General features: G+C 40.2%; 1 protein-coding gene across 1 annotated transcript; it reads right to left on the bottom strand.

Moving 5' to 3' along the window:
• Positions 1 to 1154: 1154 nt before the first annotated feature.
• Positions 1155 to 17499, bottom strand: pgk1 (phosphoglycerate kinase 1). Its single transcript, XM_044370229.1, has 11 exons — positions 17336 to 17499; positions 12749 to 12799; positions 12456 to 12611; positions 11784 to 11928; positions 8210 to 8313; positions 7914 to 8033; positions 5894 to 6008; positions 3754 to 3933; positions 3403 to 3580; positions 2152 to 2250; positions 1155 to 2054 (listed from the first exon to the last, which is right to left on the bottom strand). Exons 1-11 carry the CDS (start codon positions 17398 to 17400, stop codon positions 2014 to 2016), a joined length of 1254 nt encoding a protein of 417 aa, XP_044226164.1. The 5' UTR covers positions 17401 to 17499; the 3' UTR covers positions 1155 to 2013.
• Between the last annotated feature and the right edge of the window lie 527 nt (positions 17500 to 18026).

The raw sequence follows: 18026 nt of genomic DNA, 5'->3' as shown, positions 1-18026 counted from the left end.
TGTGAAAACTGAAGCTGCCATCTAGTGGTAAAAAAAAATCTACTACAATATACAATATACAACGGATACTCTACATGAAAGATATAATGTATCTACTTTTGTATTCTTGAATGATTGCTTTGATAGATAGCTTTTGGGGTCAGAATGGAAAATTTGTTATGAGCTTTGAGTGTTACAGATTAAATCAATCCAATGACTCCCTCCACATGATCACTGATCATCAATAGTCAAACTGACCAAACATAAATAAAAGTAAAGGCATCATTCTGTAGTTAGAGATGCTTATTTTGCTTTTCTGCTACTAGACAGCCATTCACAAAAACATGTTTTTGTTTATCTCGCCGAGTTTTCCTAAACGCCATTAAATGTTCTGACTGAAGCATTTTCTGTTCATGAAGCTGCTGCTGATGGCGGCTTTTACTAAAGAGCAGAGACACCGAGCCTGAAATTCAGTCATGCAAACATGTTACTGCAGTGGTGGAAGAAGTAATTATATGCTTTAGTAAAAATAATAATACCACAATGTAAAATACATTACACTGCACATATACTGTGCAGTACTTCAAGTTAAAGTATTCAAATATTACTTGAGTAAAAGTACATAAATAAAAGTGTACTTGAAGTATTTAAAGTACTCATTATGCAGAATGACCCATTTCCACCTCTTGCATTATTATATATTCTTTATTATTGGATTATTATTGATGCATTAATGTTAAAAGCTGCACAGCTGCTGGTTGAGGTGCAGCTGCTAATAATAAACAGCATCTTATTTTATGAGCTGCTCATGTTTTGTCTTCAAAATCTTGATATAATAATTAGAAGATACTAGAACTGCAACAATTACTAAAAATTGCAAACCTATCTTTTAAATGGTATTAAGACAACCCATCTGCTCATGATAAACTGCCATAGAAGTGATCTGTAATATGGTAACCATGGTAACGTACAAGTGTCGATCTTCATAGGTGTGAAAGTAACCAATGTGACATTATACAAAGTGAGAAGTCACACCCAAGTATGTAGGCGAGAGGATGAACTCGAAGATATTCACCCGGTCACTAACTGTGCATCAAAGCTGTTGATGATTATAACAAGAAAAACCTTCATCATGACAGTTACAAAGACCTTTAGAATGAGGAGACAGTCACAGATAAGTTTTACGCAGACGGTTTTATTAGCCCGAACAGATCAGCTGAGAACGACACGTCTCAGTCTGAAGCCGCTCGGAAACCAACAGCCAGAAAAGACAGATGACCAGAGCCGAAGTTAGTGTGAACAGAGAACATCTACAGTAAATACGTACACACCACATTAACCGTTTTTATATATATATATATATTTATATATATACTGTATGTGAACACGCTCGAGAGTGGTGCTGTGATGTTTCCAGGGTGGAAAAAAGTGATGCAGCGATACACACATTCATACACACACACACACATACATACATAAGAGCCAGTGTTTAAGTATCTCATGGGTGAACGGCTGGAGGTGAACGCTGACGACTCAACACAGCAGAGATCCTGACATGTCTGAGCGACGCCAGGCACAGAAGTGAAGCCATCTGCTGTCTGAACTCAGATTCAGGTGACGGCAGTGTCTGCTGTGTTTCAGCCGTCCATTCAGCAGGTCAACAGGAAAAACTTCCACCTTAACAAGCCATTTCATCCATTTTTTTTCCCCCTATTCATCCATCAACAGGTCATGATTCTCTTATTTCCAGCAGTTTGACTTGAATTCATCAGCGTGTTGAAATAAGGCAGAAGGATCTACTTGTTACAGACAGCATTGATTGATCTGAGGCAAAGGAACTTGTTCTCCCATGAATCACAACTGGCATTATTTCACAAAGACTGAGCTGGTAAAGCAGGGTGTGTTTTTTTTTTTTTTGCAGGGTTTAAGGAGTAAACAGGAGTCTGGCTTAGTCGCTACCCACCTCTCATACACGCACGCAAACACACACACTCTCTCTCTCACACACACACACACAGCGGGCTGATGGGAAGTTTAGACGTTGCTCAGGGCATCCACACCAGGCAGGACTTTACCTGTGGGCACAAAGAGAGAGCAAATATACAGTCAAACATCACGTTGGCACTGTGTTGATGTTTGTATTTGTTCTACATTATTTTTTCTGTCACTCACCCTCCAGCAGCTCCAGGCTGGCGCCGCCTCCTGTGCTGACGTGGCTGACCTTGTCTTCTGTGTTCCACTTGGCGCAGCAGGTGGCAGTGTCGCCCCCACCTGGACAAACGCAAACATACATCATTCATGCATGATTAAAGGGGTCATCACAAAATCTTAAAAGACTAAATCATTTTATTTAATGATGATAATCCTAAAAAGATAGAAAGTTCAACTCAGGTTTAGGCAGCAGTGGTTTGGACTCAGTTTAAAATCACTTCAATTTGAGCTGAGGAAACCAAGATTTTTTTTGGAAATGTAAACTTTGTACACCAGACTCCTCTATACAATGTCAGAAAGTATTGAAAATGTCCATTATAATTCACAAGAGTCCAATGTGATGTCTTCAAATTCCTTGTTTTTTATGACCAACAGTCCAAAACCAACAATATTTGTATCACTATGCTATATGACAAAGAAAAGCAGGCACTCCTCACATTTATGGAGCTGAAACCAGCTTAAAAAGTGACTGAATCAATTCATTTATTCATTTATCAAAATATGTGCCAATTAATTTTCTCCCAATCGACTATTCGATTGATCCACTAATCATTGCAGCTCTACATTTGTGTTCTGTGATCAGCATTTCTGTTTTTAATTTTATCTCACTGGTGTCAGCCTCCCTTCTTTACTGTTCACTCTCCTACAGTCGTATCAGAGCTGTATTAAGTTACAATAAATACAATGTATGTATTTATCACCTAGCAAGGTCCAACATCTACAAGAACAGTCATATTTTGAGCTTTTTTTAATCAGTATATCAGTTTAAAATATAGCAGGGAGTAATAGACCAAGAGGGAGCAGCTACAGGGAGCTGTTAGACGAAGAGCTGCAGGTGACAAGCTGCTCACCTCCAACTCCTTTTAGCTACTGAGCCCTGCTGTTGTGGAAAACTATTCAAGCTGTGTTTGCAGCATGAAATTAGATTGGTAGCTTGCAGCATGACGGTAAAAAAGCTGATTATTGACTTTTAATTGAAGAAGAGTGAGGCTGCACTGTAAATAGATACACCTGTTGTTCTTATTCTGCATTTCTTCAAGTGGCAGGTTGAAACACAGACGTCTTTTCTCTGAATTTGTCATTTCCAAGTGGACATTCTTCCAGCAGAGACTTGGACCAACATACAGACTGACTGGTCGCTAACGAGGCTACAAACAAAAAGACAAACCCACAAATAAACACATAATTCAACTCCCCTCTGGTCTTTCTTACCGATAATTGTGATGCAGCCTGCTTTGGTCACCTCGACCACTTTGTCCATCAGGCTCTTTGTCCCCTTGGCAAAGTGATCCCACTCAAACACACCGACTGGGCCGTTCCACACAATCTGCTTGGCCCTGCCGACAGCTGCTGTGAAGGCCTTGCAGCTCTCTGGTCCGCAGTCCAAACCCTGCAGAGGAGAGGAGACATTTATGAGGAAATTGTGAAAAGAAAACGTCATAGTTCGTTTTCAGCTTGAATCTGTACTCGCTAGATAAATGAGATTCAAATTAAGTCAATAACCATCAATTTCGCTCATGGTTCATCTTTAAATCTTTGAGCCAATGAGATTTCTTCTCTCACCATCCAGCCAGCGGGGATGCCAGCAGCGACGGTTGCAGTGCCGGTAGCAGCTTTCTCATCAAACTTGTCAGCGGTGACGAAGTCGACGGGCAGTGTGATCTTGACGCCGTTCTTCTCGGCTTTGGCCATCAGGTCCTTGACGATGCCGGCTCCCTCCTCGTCGTACAGGGAGTTACCGATCTGAGAAGAGGAGAGGAGGAAAGGAAAGGAAACAAGGAGAGATGAGGAGACAAATAAACTTCACAAATGTCAAGAGAAGAACTGAAGATAAGAATTTAATAACTTTGTCAGATTACTGTAGACTAAAAGAGGCTGATAACGAGGGTGTATTTTTAAAACTCTTAAAACTTTTCTTTTAAAACTTTTAAAACACTTCATGAATGCAGCTTTATATTTTCTCATATTTATTTTTAGACTTTAAAAGGCATTAATTTATGGATGTTGAGATTAGAGATGCAACAAGAAGTTGATTAATCAATTACGGCAACTATTTTAATAATTTAACAATCGTTTCAGTAAAACTTCAAACAAACTATCACTGGTTCAAGGCTTTCAAATTTGTAAAAATGTTGCTTTTCTTGATCTGACATTACTGTAAATTTTATATTTTGGTGTTTTGGAGTGTTGGTTGGACAAAATAAGACATTTCAGGACGTCTCCTTGGACTCCAGGATGTTGTGAAGGCCGTTTTTCATCATTGTACAACGTTTTGTTGACTGAATGATTAAGCGTGAAAATAATCAACAGATTTTAATTATATTTATAATTATAATTTGTGGTGCTCACAGTACTGAAAATGGCATAAAATGGCAAAAAACAACAGTAATGTGTCTTTCTAGAAACGATTTCCAGAAACTCTGGATAATCTACAGACCTACTATATAAACAGATTTAATTAGGACTACTTACTGTTAAAGAAATAGAGAATTATCCAGATTAATGTAGGCATTGTTTCTGGAAACAGAAGTTGTTTTAAACTTTTTTAATGTGATTTTTCAGTGCTGTGAGCAACGCAAACTTAACTCCATTCACCTCCATAGTATTGAGGTGGTGGTAGATATGGACATTTCAAAATTTAGGCAAATAAAACTTGGCGTGATACCATTTAAAGGAAATATGTTTTTTTGCAATGTGGGTGAATTGAACCTTTCGTTTAGTCAGAGGTCAAACTCAGGTTATGAACATTATTCCTAATCTCTGCTGTGACACAAACAAAGCAGTTTCATAAGTGTATTTGAACACCACCAATGTTCAACATTGAGTCCAACAGCTCGACTGGGAGAGCATGTCCATGTGTGGTCATACAGGGTTCATTCAAGATACCTTTTCATTTCGTCACAGAGCAAGAAGAAAAAAAGATCTGGTTGAGAGAAATCATCGCACTGGCTACAACAATGACTACATGTCATGTGAAAGGGTTCCCTCGTAGCGATAAACCCACAGAGAATTATCACCCGACTCCACGGTTCCCCTCGGCTCTTTCAACTTCACTTTTTTGTTCACTCTCACTGCTCTCATAGTTTCATTTTCAGTCGCAGCAGGCTGCTGTTTTTCAGAAAAAAAGTTCTAAAAACCAACTGTCCATGACCTGCTCAGCACCAAACAGCAGACAGACACAGTTAATGACTAGCTAGTGAACGTAGTGGAGCATATGGTTGGATGATGTGTCAAAACTTCCCAACGGGCAACCGTCAGCCCAACAACCGGCGATTGCCGATATATCCGCCAGGTGTGCGAAGTTTTGGTTTCTTTCAACATCCGAGGGAAATATCTGGCTCATTAGCTTCTAAATGCTCCACTACGTTCACCAGCTAGTCGCTAACTGTGTCTGTCTGCCGTTTGGTGCTGAGCACGGAGCGTACAGCAGGATTTTAGAGCGTTTTTCTCAAAACAGTTCGCTGCTGCGTCCATAAACGACACTTAAAAGAGCACCGAGACTGAACCAAAACAGTAAATTTGCAGGCCAGTAAAACCACATACACGTAGTCATGTGATCCATGGTTAACATGAAAAGAAAAGATGACATCACTTCAAAACTATGGATTGTGTGTATTTTTAAAGATACTGGGGGATTAATTTTTATACTGGTTTAAATGTTCTGCTAGTGACACACACAGATCCTCTGTGTAGTTTTCCTCACCTCCATGTTGTTGAGGACTTTGAGGAAGGTGAAGGCCATGCCGCCGCCGATGATCATCTCATTGACCTTATCCAACATGTTGTTGATCAGCTGGATCTTATCTTTCACCTTCGCTCTGAAACAAAAAGTGCAAGAGGCAGAAAACATCAGAACAGATAAAATGCCCACAGACTGATAGATGAGAAAAAAGTAAACAACAAGCCAGAGTTGCACTGATATGTGCAGACAGCGGTTAAATGGTTTATACTTTAATATTTTATTAAAATTAGACTGTTGGTCTCATGTGATGCTCTGAATGCTGTTCCTGCATTCTTGTAGTTTTCTTTTGATATGAAAATGTTATGAGACATAGTGTTTTAATAAAGTGGCTAAGCTAACTGGCAGCTGGCTACAACTTCATATTCAACTGAGAGACATAAGAGTGATATCAAGCTTCTCGCCTACCATTTGCCAAGAACGAATAATCATATCACCCAAAATATCTGCACTGTTCCTTTAATGATTCATTTTGTTTGTTTTTTTAATTGCAGTGTACTCAAGGTTTATTAATTTGAACACATATTATTCCAATGAAAATCGATCAGTTCAATTATTCTGTGTTGTTGCCCCAACTGTACATACAAGAAAACAAACACTAATGAAAATATGATAATTCAGATAGAAGCTTTTAAACACATTATTTGTTTCACTGGTGTCTATTCAAGAAGCTGCTGAACTATGCAGCCTCTCACTGGCTGATCATTACACACTAAGGGTCAATGTCCTCTGTTTGTGAACTGGATGGAAGAAGGTGATTGGCTGCACTGCTTGACGCTGAGCGGGAGTGACAGTTGCACAATGCAGTCGGGCCAAAATGGACTCTGGCACAAGACCGACTGGAGGCTTCCACAGCGGCTTCACCCATTGTTTTCTCTGTTTTCATTCACATGTGGTGCCACAACTTGGACCTAACAAAGATAAAACCACCTGCAGCACCACAGACACACTGTGAACTCATTACCTACTGAAAATACTCGTCTCCCGAGTTACATAAGGTGGCAGCATTTGGTTGCTTTTAATGTAATGGTTATTATCTCTGAGCTCCTAATTGATTACAGACGTATTAATGATTGTGAATTTCAATTTATTGGAGTTTCTGTTATTGAACTGTGTAATATCAGATAAAACAGGATGGTATTAGCTTAATTCCTTCAAGGAAATCAGTCATTTTAGGGCAAATACACTGATTACTGTAGTCCTGCTTGATAACAAACATTGGCTGTAGTTTTACATCTGTGTATACATAATCTTTGTGTTTTTACATGAGCAAAACTGCCCTTTACTGTTCACTAAACAAAGATCTAGCGCACTGACATGAACATATTGTAGGAGAACAAGTTAAAAATGTAAGTGAGTGTTGAGCAGTGATAGCGTCTTGAAGAAAGCAGTGTACTGTGACACCACAGGTTACATAATGAGCTTATAGTCTCTATTCCTGGATGGTCACCTGGGTATTTTAGAAAGATGCTGGCACGCTGCAGTGTGGTGATACCTGAACCGCAGGAGAGGACAAAGCTGACAAGACTTCTTTTAAAATTAAAAAAGGTACCAGCAGTAAAAAAAAAAAAAAAAAGTATTGTTAGTTTTAGTGTTTCTATAAAGTAAGAATAAAATATGAACGAATGAATGAATCCTCTGGGGTTGAAAAACTCTTGTATCATGCTCAAACTAAGTATTATTTTCATTAATCGATTAATCGTTTGGTCTATAAATGTCAGTTAATTTAAATATTAACTGACATTTATCATTTATTTGCTGTTAAAATTTGCCACAACCCAAATTGATGTCTTCAAATGTCTTGTTTTGTCTGACCAACAGCCCACAAAGCAAAGATATTCAATTTACTTTCATATATGACACAGAAAAATATTTAATCCTCACATTTAAGAAGCTGGAAGCATAAAATGTTGGGTATTTTTGCTTGACTAATTGTTTCAACTCTACTGAAACTCCATGAATTGTCGAAACTAATTGTTCTCACCCTCCGAGGATGGCCAGGAAGGGCTTCTGAGGCTTCTCCAGAGCCATGGCGAAGTAGTCGAGCTCCTTCTTCATCAGGAAACCAGCTGCCTTCTGTGGCAGATTCACTCCAACCATGGAGCTGGGAGAGAGGAAGAGGAGGAGGAGGACAAAGAAGAGAGGGGAAAGGGGAAGAAGGGGCATTTAGAAGAAGTAGAAGAAGACCTTTTTTTTATTTTGATCATCTTCACTTCATCACAGATTGCTATTGTCCTCCATTAATCACTACTGTGTCCAGACGACCTGTGTCCTGCTCACCTGTGGGCTCTGTGAGCTGTGCCGAAGGCATCATTGACGTAGACGTCTCCCAGTTTGGACAGAGATGCCCTGAAGGAGTCAATCTGCTCCTGGGTGGCCTTGGTCTGTGAAAAAAAAGACAGGAATGAATAAGAGAAGAAGACAGGAGGACGCAGACACACACAGAAAAAAGTAGTGACCTTTAGCAACAACTGCAATCTGTGTTTTTATTGAGATATCTTTATTTCACCATCGTTCCTCACAGCGGATCAGTTATCTGGATCTGTTTACTTGACGACCACTGATAAGCAATACCGGTGCCAGTTGAAAACATAATTGGACGGGCATTTGATTTCCAAGTGGAAGGCTGATTTATTTCCTTTTTAAAAGGCTTCAAAGTGTTCATCATTTATTCATAAAAAAAACCCAACATATTTCCATTTTATTTCAACGACAAAATTCAGGCATTAATTGATGAATTAATTGTTAAATTCATTAAAATGTTGTGAGCAGCTGCTGCACCTGCTCCATTATCATCTTTGTGCAAGATTCAAAGCATGTTTTCAATGTGCTGAATGTCCATATTCACATAACAACCATTATAGGTTGGCTGCAGTCCTGGTTATGAGACAGATGTGAAACAATTAATAAAAGGTGCACAGCAACAACAATAATAATGATAATAATAATGCATTTTATTGATAAAGCCCTATTCAAGATAAACAGACGATTTACACATTAGTTAAAAGGACTCTGAACTGCAAAAACAAACTAAACAACAACATTACAAAGAGCAACACGGCCTTTCTCCTCATGATCCCACTTTTCCAGTGATTCTTACCCTCCTACTGTAGGCCCAGTGAGTTCTGTATTTACAGGGTTTTCGGCAGTTTATGACGGCCCCCAGAAAAACTTTATAAAGTTAAAATGTATGTTCATGGAAAACGAGGAATGGCGCTACATCAGAAAGCAATACATTTTATGATTTTAGGGGGTCATTTGACAACTACAACTGATCAGAAGTCGAGATACATCAAGATCTGTCAGACTCAACCCAGAAGATAACAATGATTGATGCTTTGTGTTAATCAATGCAGCAAATCAGGTAATCAGCAATGTAGGTGAAAAGAAGGTTTATGACTGGACTGTAAAACCTTCGATGCATCTACTGAAGTATGTGTCTGTATGATCAGTAGCACTATATACTGTAAATGCAGTCCGTGATCAGTAAGACATTCAGTCCGTCATTATGGATCAGGTTCCTGCTGCACTTTAACAGATGAAGGTCGTGACTGTGTGACTGGAGGGCAGAAAAAGGTCAGGTGAGTTCTTCAGTGTCGTCCAAATGTCAGATATGAGTGTTGCACGCTTCAGTCAGGGCATGACTGTAACTGCTTCCTACATTTCACCTTTTAATCCACAGATTATAAAAAGGTAAAAACTAGAAACAAGTTACTGCTGTGTTCTTTTTTGCCCCTGACAAATTCCTTTTTGTCAAGAATCGAGGCTATATTAGCTGCTACTAGCATAACACCCCCAAATCTCTGACTGAGCTGCTGGAGGGTGAGTTGCATTGTGGGTAATGTAGGAGCCAGATTTTGACGAGGACGAAGAAAACATGGAATAAAAACAAAGACGATATCTCTGGTTTTGCAGCCTCATGAGTCTGACTGTACGATGCTTAATCAGTTAAGTACTCTTTTCTGACAATAATAAATAATGTGTCACTGCCTTTTTTGTATCAGTGACACAAGCAAACGGTGCTTTTTTCTGCTGGAGCCAGTAAAAATTTAGAGATGCAATGGGGAAGTAAAAACAACAACCAACAAATTATGAGAGATTTCACTGCGCCAATGAAGTAATAAGTAAGCTAATAACTACTTTATCTGAAAAGAAGAATTGAGCAATAATAGTTTGGCAAGAACTTCTTCTTTAGCATTCAAGTTGAGCAACTAGATATGAAGTGCCCTGAAAACTCCCATTGACATCCACTACTGCACTAAATAAACTCTAGCAGTGCACTGAATCTGCAATACCTTAACACAAAGAAAATAGCTAAATGAAGTACAGTCTGCACTCTGAAATTACTGGATGCTTTGGTCCCACAATACAATGCAAAGTGGCGGAAATGAAGGAGCTACTAATAGCTGTATAAATTTTAAGAATGTGTTCGAGTTCAAGCTCTCTTAACAAAAACCTAACTGAGAAATGACTGGAGCTCTGAGTTTGACTTTTGATCGAGTTCAAGTCAGTTCCAGTTAGATTTACAATTGGTAAAAAGTGATACCAGACTTCTATTTGTTGCACATACACTGCTAAAACAACATTTGTGTGTCTTTTAAACCTTATAGTGTTATCATATCGAGCTGGGTAAGACTTTAACTTGAGGTTGAACTCAGTGAGTTTCTTTAATGAGCTAAAAATAAAGCTCCCTGCCTGGTATAGTACAGCAGTACAGTAGAAACCAACCCACGCCGGCTGCATACCAACCAGGCCTCTCAGGACAGGAAAAGCAACACGTCCAGCCAGCACAGCCAACTGACCTTCAAAATAAATGTCAGCAGGTCAAGGCTGCTGATCCTCCACAGGAACCGACATTCATACAGTATCTGAGGAGGGTCCTGAGCCCTGATTCGTCCTTATATCATCTACATCTCACCGTAATGAAAGATAAAAACTGACTGTGGTCAGCACTCAGATGTCAGAGTCTCTCCTCGTTGCCTCCAGAGGGCATGAAAGCAGAGATGGCACATTAAGAAGGAGGAGGACTGGAATAGACAGAGCTGTGATCTAGCTCTTCTTAGAAGTTAACGCACTGAGTCTGGGTAAAAATCTGTGTGTCAAAAAGTTGAGAAAGTTCAACAGTCCAACACAATTTGAGCTGAATCCTAGCAGACAAATAAGGTGATCAGAGCAGATAAGGGATTTTACATGGTATTGCAGTAGAATCAAACTTCATATGATAATATATTTTATTTAGAAAATGGTTCCTGTTGTTCTTTTGATACAATTTTCTCCTAAAAGTCCTGAAATGCTGTATGACCTCAATTTCTGTATAATAAACACTCACTAGATTCCTCTGTAGTGAAGATTTTGGACATTAATGAATCACCGTCATTGGCAGGTGCAGGGTCACATCACATTAATTTAAAAAGGGTAAAGAGGAAGCATTGGATTGTGGGTGTTTCTGTGCAAGAAGCAGAGCACATGCTATGGACACCACATACTTTGTTCCATTTGAGAGCACGTCGTAGTGTATGAACTTAAAAATAAAAATAGAATAATATGGTGTAAACATAGTGCACCGGGTGCAATAGGAGGAGCTCTTGGATAGAGCCACAGTCTCTGCACCACTCCTGATCATGACATCATCAGACAGTGACACAGCTATTTCAGAGGGACACTGCAGGAACGCTGCAGCTGGAGACAACTGGGCGTTTTCCTCCAGCTGACCCAGCAGTGAGAAATTGTGTTAGACTCTCCCGCTGTCTGAGGATCACTTTAGCTATTTCATGTGAGACAACTTTAATTTTCATTCCTTCTCTGCACACTTCACAAGTTTGAGTCAGAGCGAGCAGACCGCTGGGAGTCTCACCTTGTTTCCGGAGGCATCTTTGCCCTTTCCTTCCTCTGCGACGTGGAAGCGGAGGTTCTCCAGCAGGATGACGGAGCCGGCAGCAGGGTTAGCGCAAGCAGCTTCAACGTCTTTACCAACACAGTCCTTCATGAATTTAACGTCCCTGCAAAGTCAAAACAATGTTCATTATATGATCTTGACAAAACAAACTCTGTCTTCTCATTTTGCGACCATTAAATAATTATCTTGTGATTGAAGCTTTGATACTTTTCTTGTGGTTAGCAAAACACAATACTTAAGTGGCTAGTAGTTTAGGTTGGATTGAACTGGAGAGCTAAATGGTAGCTCTCCAGTTCCAGTAATGTTTTGCTAGGTTACAACTAATGCAAAACAGAAATTACCTACTGCTGCTGCTGCTTTTGCACGAGAAGAGCTCAAATGGAAAACTATGAGGTGGCTTTTATCGTGCGGAGGCCACAGGAAACGCAGTTAGCGCTGACTGCGGTTGTAAAATACACTTGCCATTACTACCAGTAACCACAGGTGTCGCCAAATCAACCAAGACTGAAATCTCAAGGATTATAGCTACAAAAATACTAATATTCCTGTTGTCTCTGTTTTGCTTTAATCACTGAGTTTTATCATTTGATTTTATTTTTTAATAAATAAACTGGATGTCTATCAACTCACTTCCCCAGCAGGTTCTTGAGCTCGGCAGCGACGGCCTCCAGGGAGTACTTCTCGGGCACGAAGTTTCCATCGGGGCGGCCCAGATGGCTCATCAGGACGACAGACTTGGCACCGTGATCCAGGCAGTGCTTGATGGTGGGAACGGCAGCCTTGATCCTGAAAGTCAACGTGCATAAGAGTTTGCTTTAGTCCTTTTAAGAACCCAATTTATTTTATGAACAAAGTTAATGATTTATTTATTGACTTTAACTGCGAGAACAGAAAAGATGCTTTAGAAAAGAGATGGACTTTACCTCTGGTTGTTTGTGATGTGCTTGTCCTTCATTGGGACATTGAAATCAACCCTGAAAGAGAAGAAACGAAATTATCAAGATTATCATTATCATTATTTGTATGGCCTAATATCACAAATCACAAATTTGCCTCAGGGGGCTTTACAGTCTGTACAGCAATATATCTTCTATCCTTAGACAACTGATCACGGATCAAAAAAAAAAAAAATTGGTGCCAGTCCACGTGTCCTGGAAGATTTCAGTGTCCCGGATAAATGGGAGAAATTCGGGTCAAATATTGTGTTTGTTGAGATTATAAACAATTGTTAGGCAGGCTGTATGAAGAATGACATCATCAAAGCATGTAGATTTATAATAATTTTTATTTTGGCCCACTCAAGATAGATTTCGCTGAAATCCCTGATGAGGACTTTGCAGGCTGTTGAGAAATTCAAGCCTCCATAGCGCGCTGTCACCGGACATTATGACCAGAGAGATTTCCCGATAAATAAAAAAAAGGTTTTTACAGGATAATGGAAACCCAACGCTTGATTCGAATAAGAAAAAAATCCCTAAAAAACTTTAATGTGGAAAAATGGAAGAAACCTCAGGAAGAGCAAGAAAGGAGGGATCCCTCTCCCAGGACGGACAGACATGAATTAAGAAATCTCGGAACCCATCAGCTATCGAGGATTTAGCCTCTGGGGGGCGACGGCCAATGTTTAGGGGCTTCTGATGTAGCCAGCGGATATCCAGGCAAAGACTTCCTCTTCCGTGTGCCGGTCATTGTTTCCAGTCCAATTGGCAACTTGAGACGCGAGAATGGAGTTGGAGTTGAAAGACGACATCTACGACCGGATTGTTTCGTAGCCAGGCGTTTTAGGTCCAGACTACATTTCGGCCAATGCGTTCCGCCTCTTTCTCTTCCCACACGGACTGTTTACCTGCATGCAACGGAAACCAGAACACTTCCGATCCCAAAATCTTGTCCCTAGCCTACAGATTCTGCGTTCATATGCAGATATATCTGTTTATAGAGATTATGCATTAAGTGAATGAAGTCACTCTCATTGAGGAACCATGTGGTGTGCTTTTAAACTACAGCGCAGAAAAAAGTAACGCTCACATTCTGGCCTGTGCAACCAAAATATACCAAGTAACAGATTTATGGTTTGAAGCAGGAGTGATACCTCTTGATGAGATCTACTGTTCTGTTTCTCAGTGTGTAGTATGCTTGACAATATGTCATATATATATATATATATATATATATATATATATATCGTGTCTACTTCTTATGGCCACATTTCTTTCAGCCAAATTGCCTCATCTGCCTACACGTGGAACAGTTTCAATTTCAACAGCTGCCTCAGATCCCCATTCAACTACTGTTACTGTTTCTATTGCAAATAACCTTTATCTAATGACTCAACTGCTTTTGATAAAAGGTTTTATTATCGCCACTGTGGCCATTTCATGTTAAGAGGGGTGGTCACTAGGGCTGGGCGATATAGCTGAAAGATTAAATCACGATAAAATGTTTCATTTCATTGATAATCATTGATAATTTTTGATGACCTATTTTTAATAAAGACCAGGAGAAGAAAGGTTGAATTTGCACTCATTTTCTCACTCCATGCGGTTTCTGTCGCTGTGTCACATGTCGATGGTGCAACCCAACACACCTGTTAAATGATTGGTTGTTTGTGTGTCGCTCATAGCACGCTCCATTATCAAGGGATATGATAGGCTGTTGAGGGAGGGGGGGAGCATGCTTGGGGTTTGTTCATCCAACCGAGCTTTGCGTATTTGTTATGTGTTTTCATGGTGGTTTGCAATAAATGAATTTAAGTGAAACTACTGAACATCCTATTAACAATTTTCTTATTGCTATTGATAAAGTATCTATCGTTGGTAGATACCACTATCGTTTTATCGCCCAACTGTAAACTCTAGTCTATAAGCTTTAGTCTGCTGCTGTCAGACAGTCGACAGACATTTTCAGACATTTCCATCAGTTGAAGTCTTTTATCCAAATTGGATTTTCAATGGCAGCATTAATGCCTTGCTGGTTGCTGCTGCATCAATGCAGCGATGCACACTGGCAGCTCATGAGAACATGCTGCATCCCTCGTACTCCAGTCTGTTACATAACTCGCCCCCTCCTCCCTGCCCCGTCCTCCCTCTCTGCCTGGGGACCTGATGCACTGAGACACATGATAAGCCTCCATGAGCACAGCTGACACACACACTCACATACCAAACCCACTGCCATTATAGCGCCAATCCATTGTCTTAAGCCTAAAATGCATCAGTCAGCAATTCAGCGGCTCAACAGGAGGCTCTTGTACAAAGACAATGTTCAACCATGCAACAAGTGGAGTAGATTTCCACTCATAAATTGTCCCTTCTGTTCCCCTTGAGTGTGAAACTGAATGTAATTGAAGGTTTTGCTCCTTCGTTTTAATGAAACACACTCGACTCCGACGCTTCTCTGAAGCAGAGCTGATCTGGAGCCATAAATGAGCTCATTGGACGAGTTAAACCTTGATGGGTGAAGCAGAAGAACTGCGGTTGTTCAAAGCAAAGGTTAGCTAATGGCTAACTTAGACCTTAAACAACAATGAATGAGAAGTATCTTCCTCCTCTCTTGCCTTGGCTGCAGTTTTACTTTGCTTAACAGAAAAACTATCTCATTAGCTCCATCGAGAGCTGCAACTAAAGATTAATTTCATTATTGATTTTTCTTGATTTGTCAATAAATCATTTGGTCTTTAAAATGTCTGAAAAATGCGGATCACTGTTTCCCAAAGCTCAAGATGCAACCGTAAATGTCTTGTTTTGTCGCGACCAATAGCCCGCAATCTAAAGATAATAAATATTCAGCTGGAACCAGGACAATTTAGCATTTTCCATGACTCAAAACAAAATAATTTTTGCAGCTGTAGCTTCATCTATTAAGAATAATTTAACCAGTGAGATTATTGCTGTCTTTAAGAAATGTTTGAACAACTTTAACTCTTAAAAAACTTTGCATTTAATGATGCAAAAGAGAGATATACGATAAGAAGATGGGTGAGCATGTGTGGTGCCTCTCCAGGAAATCAGGTCCTGGCCTCTGCAGGATTTGGCCGCTGGACAGATTTCTGTCAGGGACTGCCAGGTCTCTACAGCAACATCCCGGCCTGCTTTCCCTCTTTTTAATTCTGCACCAGCAACTCACTCACAACACCTCCTCTGTACACTGTCTACTGCTGAAACTTCATAAAACATAACATGGCATGCTATGACAGGCCCTGGGTGTGATGTGAGGTAACTTTATGTCTGATCGTCTCAGTGCAGCACACTGCTGGTCCACACTGAGACTTACAGAAAGTGAAGTGAATTTGACCTTTTACCACTGAGTGGTGCAGGCTGGGGGGCTGCTGCTGCTGTTGCCGGTGACCCTTGTCCTATGCCGCCTGTCGTTTCAACACCAAGCTTAGCAAACCAAGATGGCCCTCTGACATTTCCACAGAGGGTGTCAGTTTCAAGTGAACTCTCATCACAGTCTGTAAGAATGTCCAGCAAGTAAATGGCAAATAATACTTTTATCAGAACTGCATTTGAGATCAGTTTAAAATCAACTTTTTATTATTACAAAAATCAATTTAGAGTCTATGCTGATCAGCCAGGCAGCAGGACATCCTTCCAGCTAAAGAGACTGTACTTGGACCAGATAGGGAGGGATTATGTGGACTGCCCTGCCTCTGAGCAAGGCAATGAACCTGCTTGCAGTTGTAATGTTTAGGGCTGCAACTAACGATCATTCTGCCAATTATTTTCTCAATGAATCAATAAGTTGTTTGGCCTATAAAATCTCAGAAAATGGTTAAACATGTTGATCACTGTTTTCTGGAGCCCAAGGTGTGCCCTAATGTGTTTTTTGGTTTAAGAAACTCCTGAAGGGACTGATTGGTGCTGAATACTCGCTCACTACTAAATGAATCGATTCCTCTTTTGACGAATAACCCATTACTCACCATCTCAGCAGTCCTTCACGTAAAAATGCCCAAATTTTTGTAATTACAAAATGTAGCGTTTCCTGTTTCCTCTTTCTGCAATTTCTCAGCTAGACTGCGTATTTGCCAATACTTTGAGGGTTTATAGTCACATTAATCAGATTAATAAAATACCTAAACGACACATTAACTTCCTTAGATTATCAATACAGTATCGCGTATGTATTACAAATTTATTACAAGACTAAATATTGGACTATTACAATGTTTCTGCCCTTCATTTTCAGTGCCTACATCTCGGATGCAGTTAGTTGCATCCATGCAGCATCTCCTCAGAGGCACGTAACATGGATGGAAAAAAACGTGACAACCACCAACTTCACTTCCTGCCTTCACGTAAAATGGTCTGAAGTGACTCACGCATCGTTCACCATCACTATGAGTATCTTCACAGTAAAACCACGAGGGCACAAAACACTTCGTTACCGCAAAAAAAGACGTTAAATTTGCGGACTACAACATCTCCAAAATGTCAGTTAGCTAACGTCAAATAATCCAATTTCCGATTAGCCTGCGTAGGTTCGTCAACTAGGAGATAAACGCTCACCTCATGATGACACGCTTTCCCTTGACATCCACCTTGTCCAGGGTGAGTTTGTTAGACAGAGACATGTTGCTTGTTTTGCTTGTTTCTTTCCTGCACCTTCCTTTGCTGGGTCTCCTCCGCTTCCTTCGGCTGGTTTGCCACCGAGTGACAGCAGTGACCTTAGTGCAGCGAGAAGGAAGAGCGGCGGGGCGGGACGGACGGCCCTCTCCCGTAGCTGATTGGCTGAAGCCGGAGGAGAGCGTCGCATTTGATTGGAGCCGGTTACTGTCTGTTCTCTGACGTAAACATCTTGCTCCTCTGACGACTTCTCTAGCAGACGTTACTTCATTCAGTCACAGCTTGTACTGTTAAACATTTTATAAGGACCTTATCCCCCTTGCGTTAAACTATAGCGTTAAAAAGTGCACATTTTTGTTTATTATGTGAACCCTTTTGTACATATTATGTACATGTAAGATGTTTCTGTTAATAATTAATAACTAATTTGTGTCTTGTGGATTTTGGCCGTCAACACTTACATTGAAAGCACATTTGAAGATCTTTTAATAGCCAGTATGAACAGGAGGAATGATTACAGCGAGGAAAACCTCTTTCAGTGTCCATATGGGCACCTGACTGTTGTTTTAAGACAAACGTGAAAAATTGTGAACCTATCCTTTAGTACATTAATTGAAGTTTTGGAAAGATTTTG

The sequence above is a fragment of the Thunnus albacares genome, chromosome 13 (assembly GCF_914725855.1).
Source record: "Thunnus albacares chromosome 13, fThuAlb1.1, whole genome shotgun sequence".
Taxonomy (NCBI): domain Eukaryota; kingdom Metazoa; phylum Chordata; class Actinopteri; order Scombriformes; family Scombridae; genus Thunnus; species Thunnus albacares.
The sequence above is the reverse complement of the archived record's forward strand: the minus strand, read 5'-3'. Positions and strand labels throughout refer to the sequence as shown.

Coding starts and splice junctions, on each gene's coding strand:
- pgk1 (XM_044370229.1), bottom strand. CDS start 17,400: ATGTCTCTGTCTAACAAACTCACCCTGGACAAGGTGGATGTCAAGGGA. Junction 8,314..11,783: donor AAGATGCCTCCGGAAACAAG/GTGAGACTCCCA, acceptor TTTTTTTCACAG/ACCAAGGCCACCCAGGAGCA. Junction 3,934..5,893: donor AAGTCCTCAACAACATGGAG/GTGAGGAAAACT, acceptor TCCTCTTCTCAG/ATCGGTAACTCCCTGTACGA.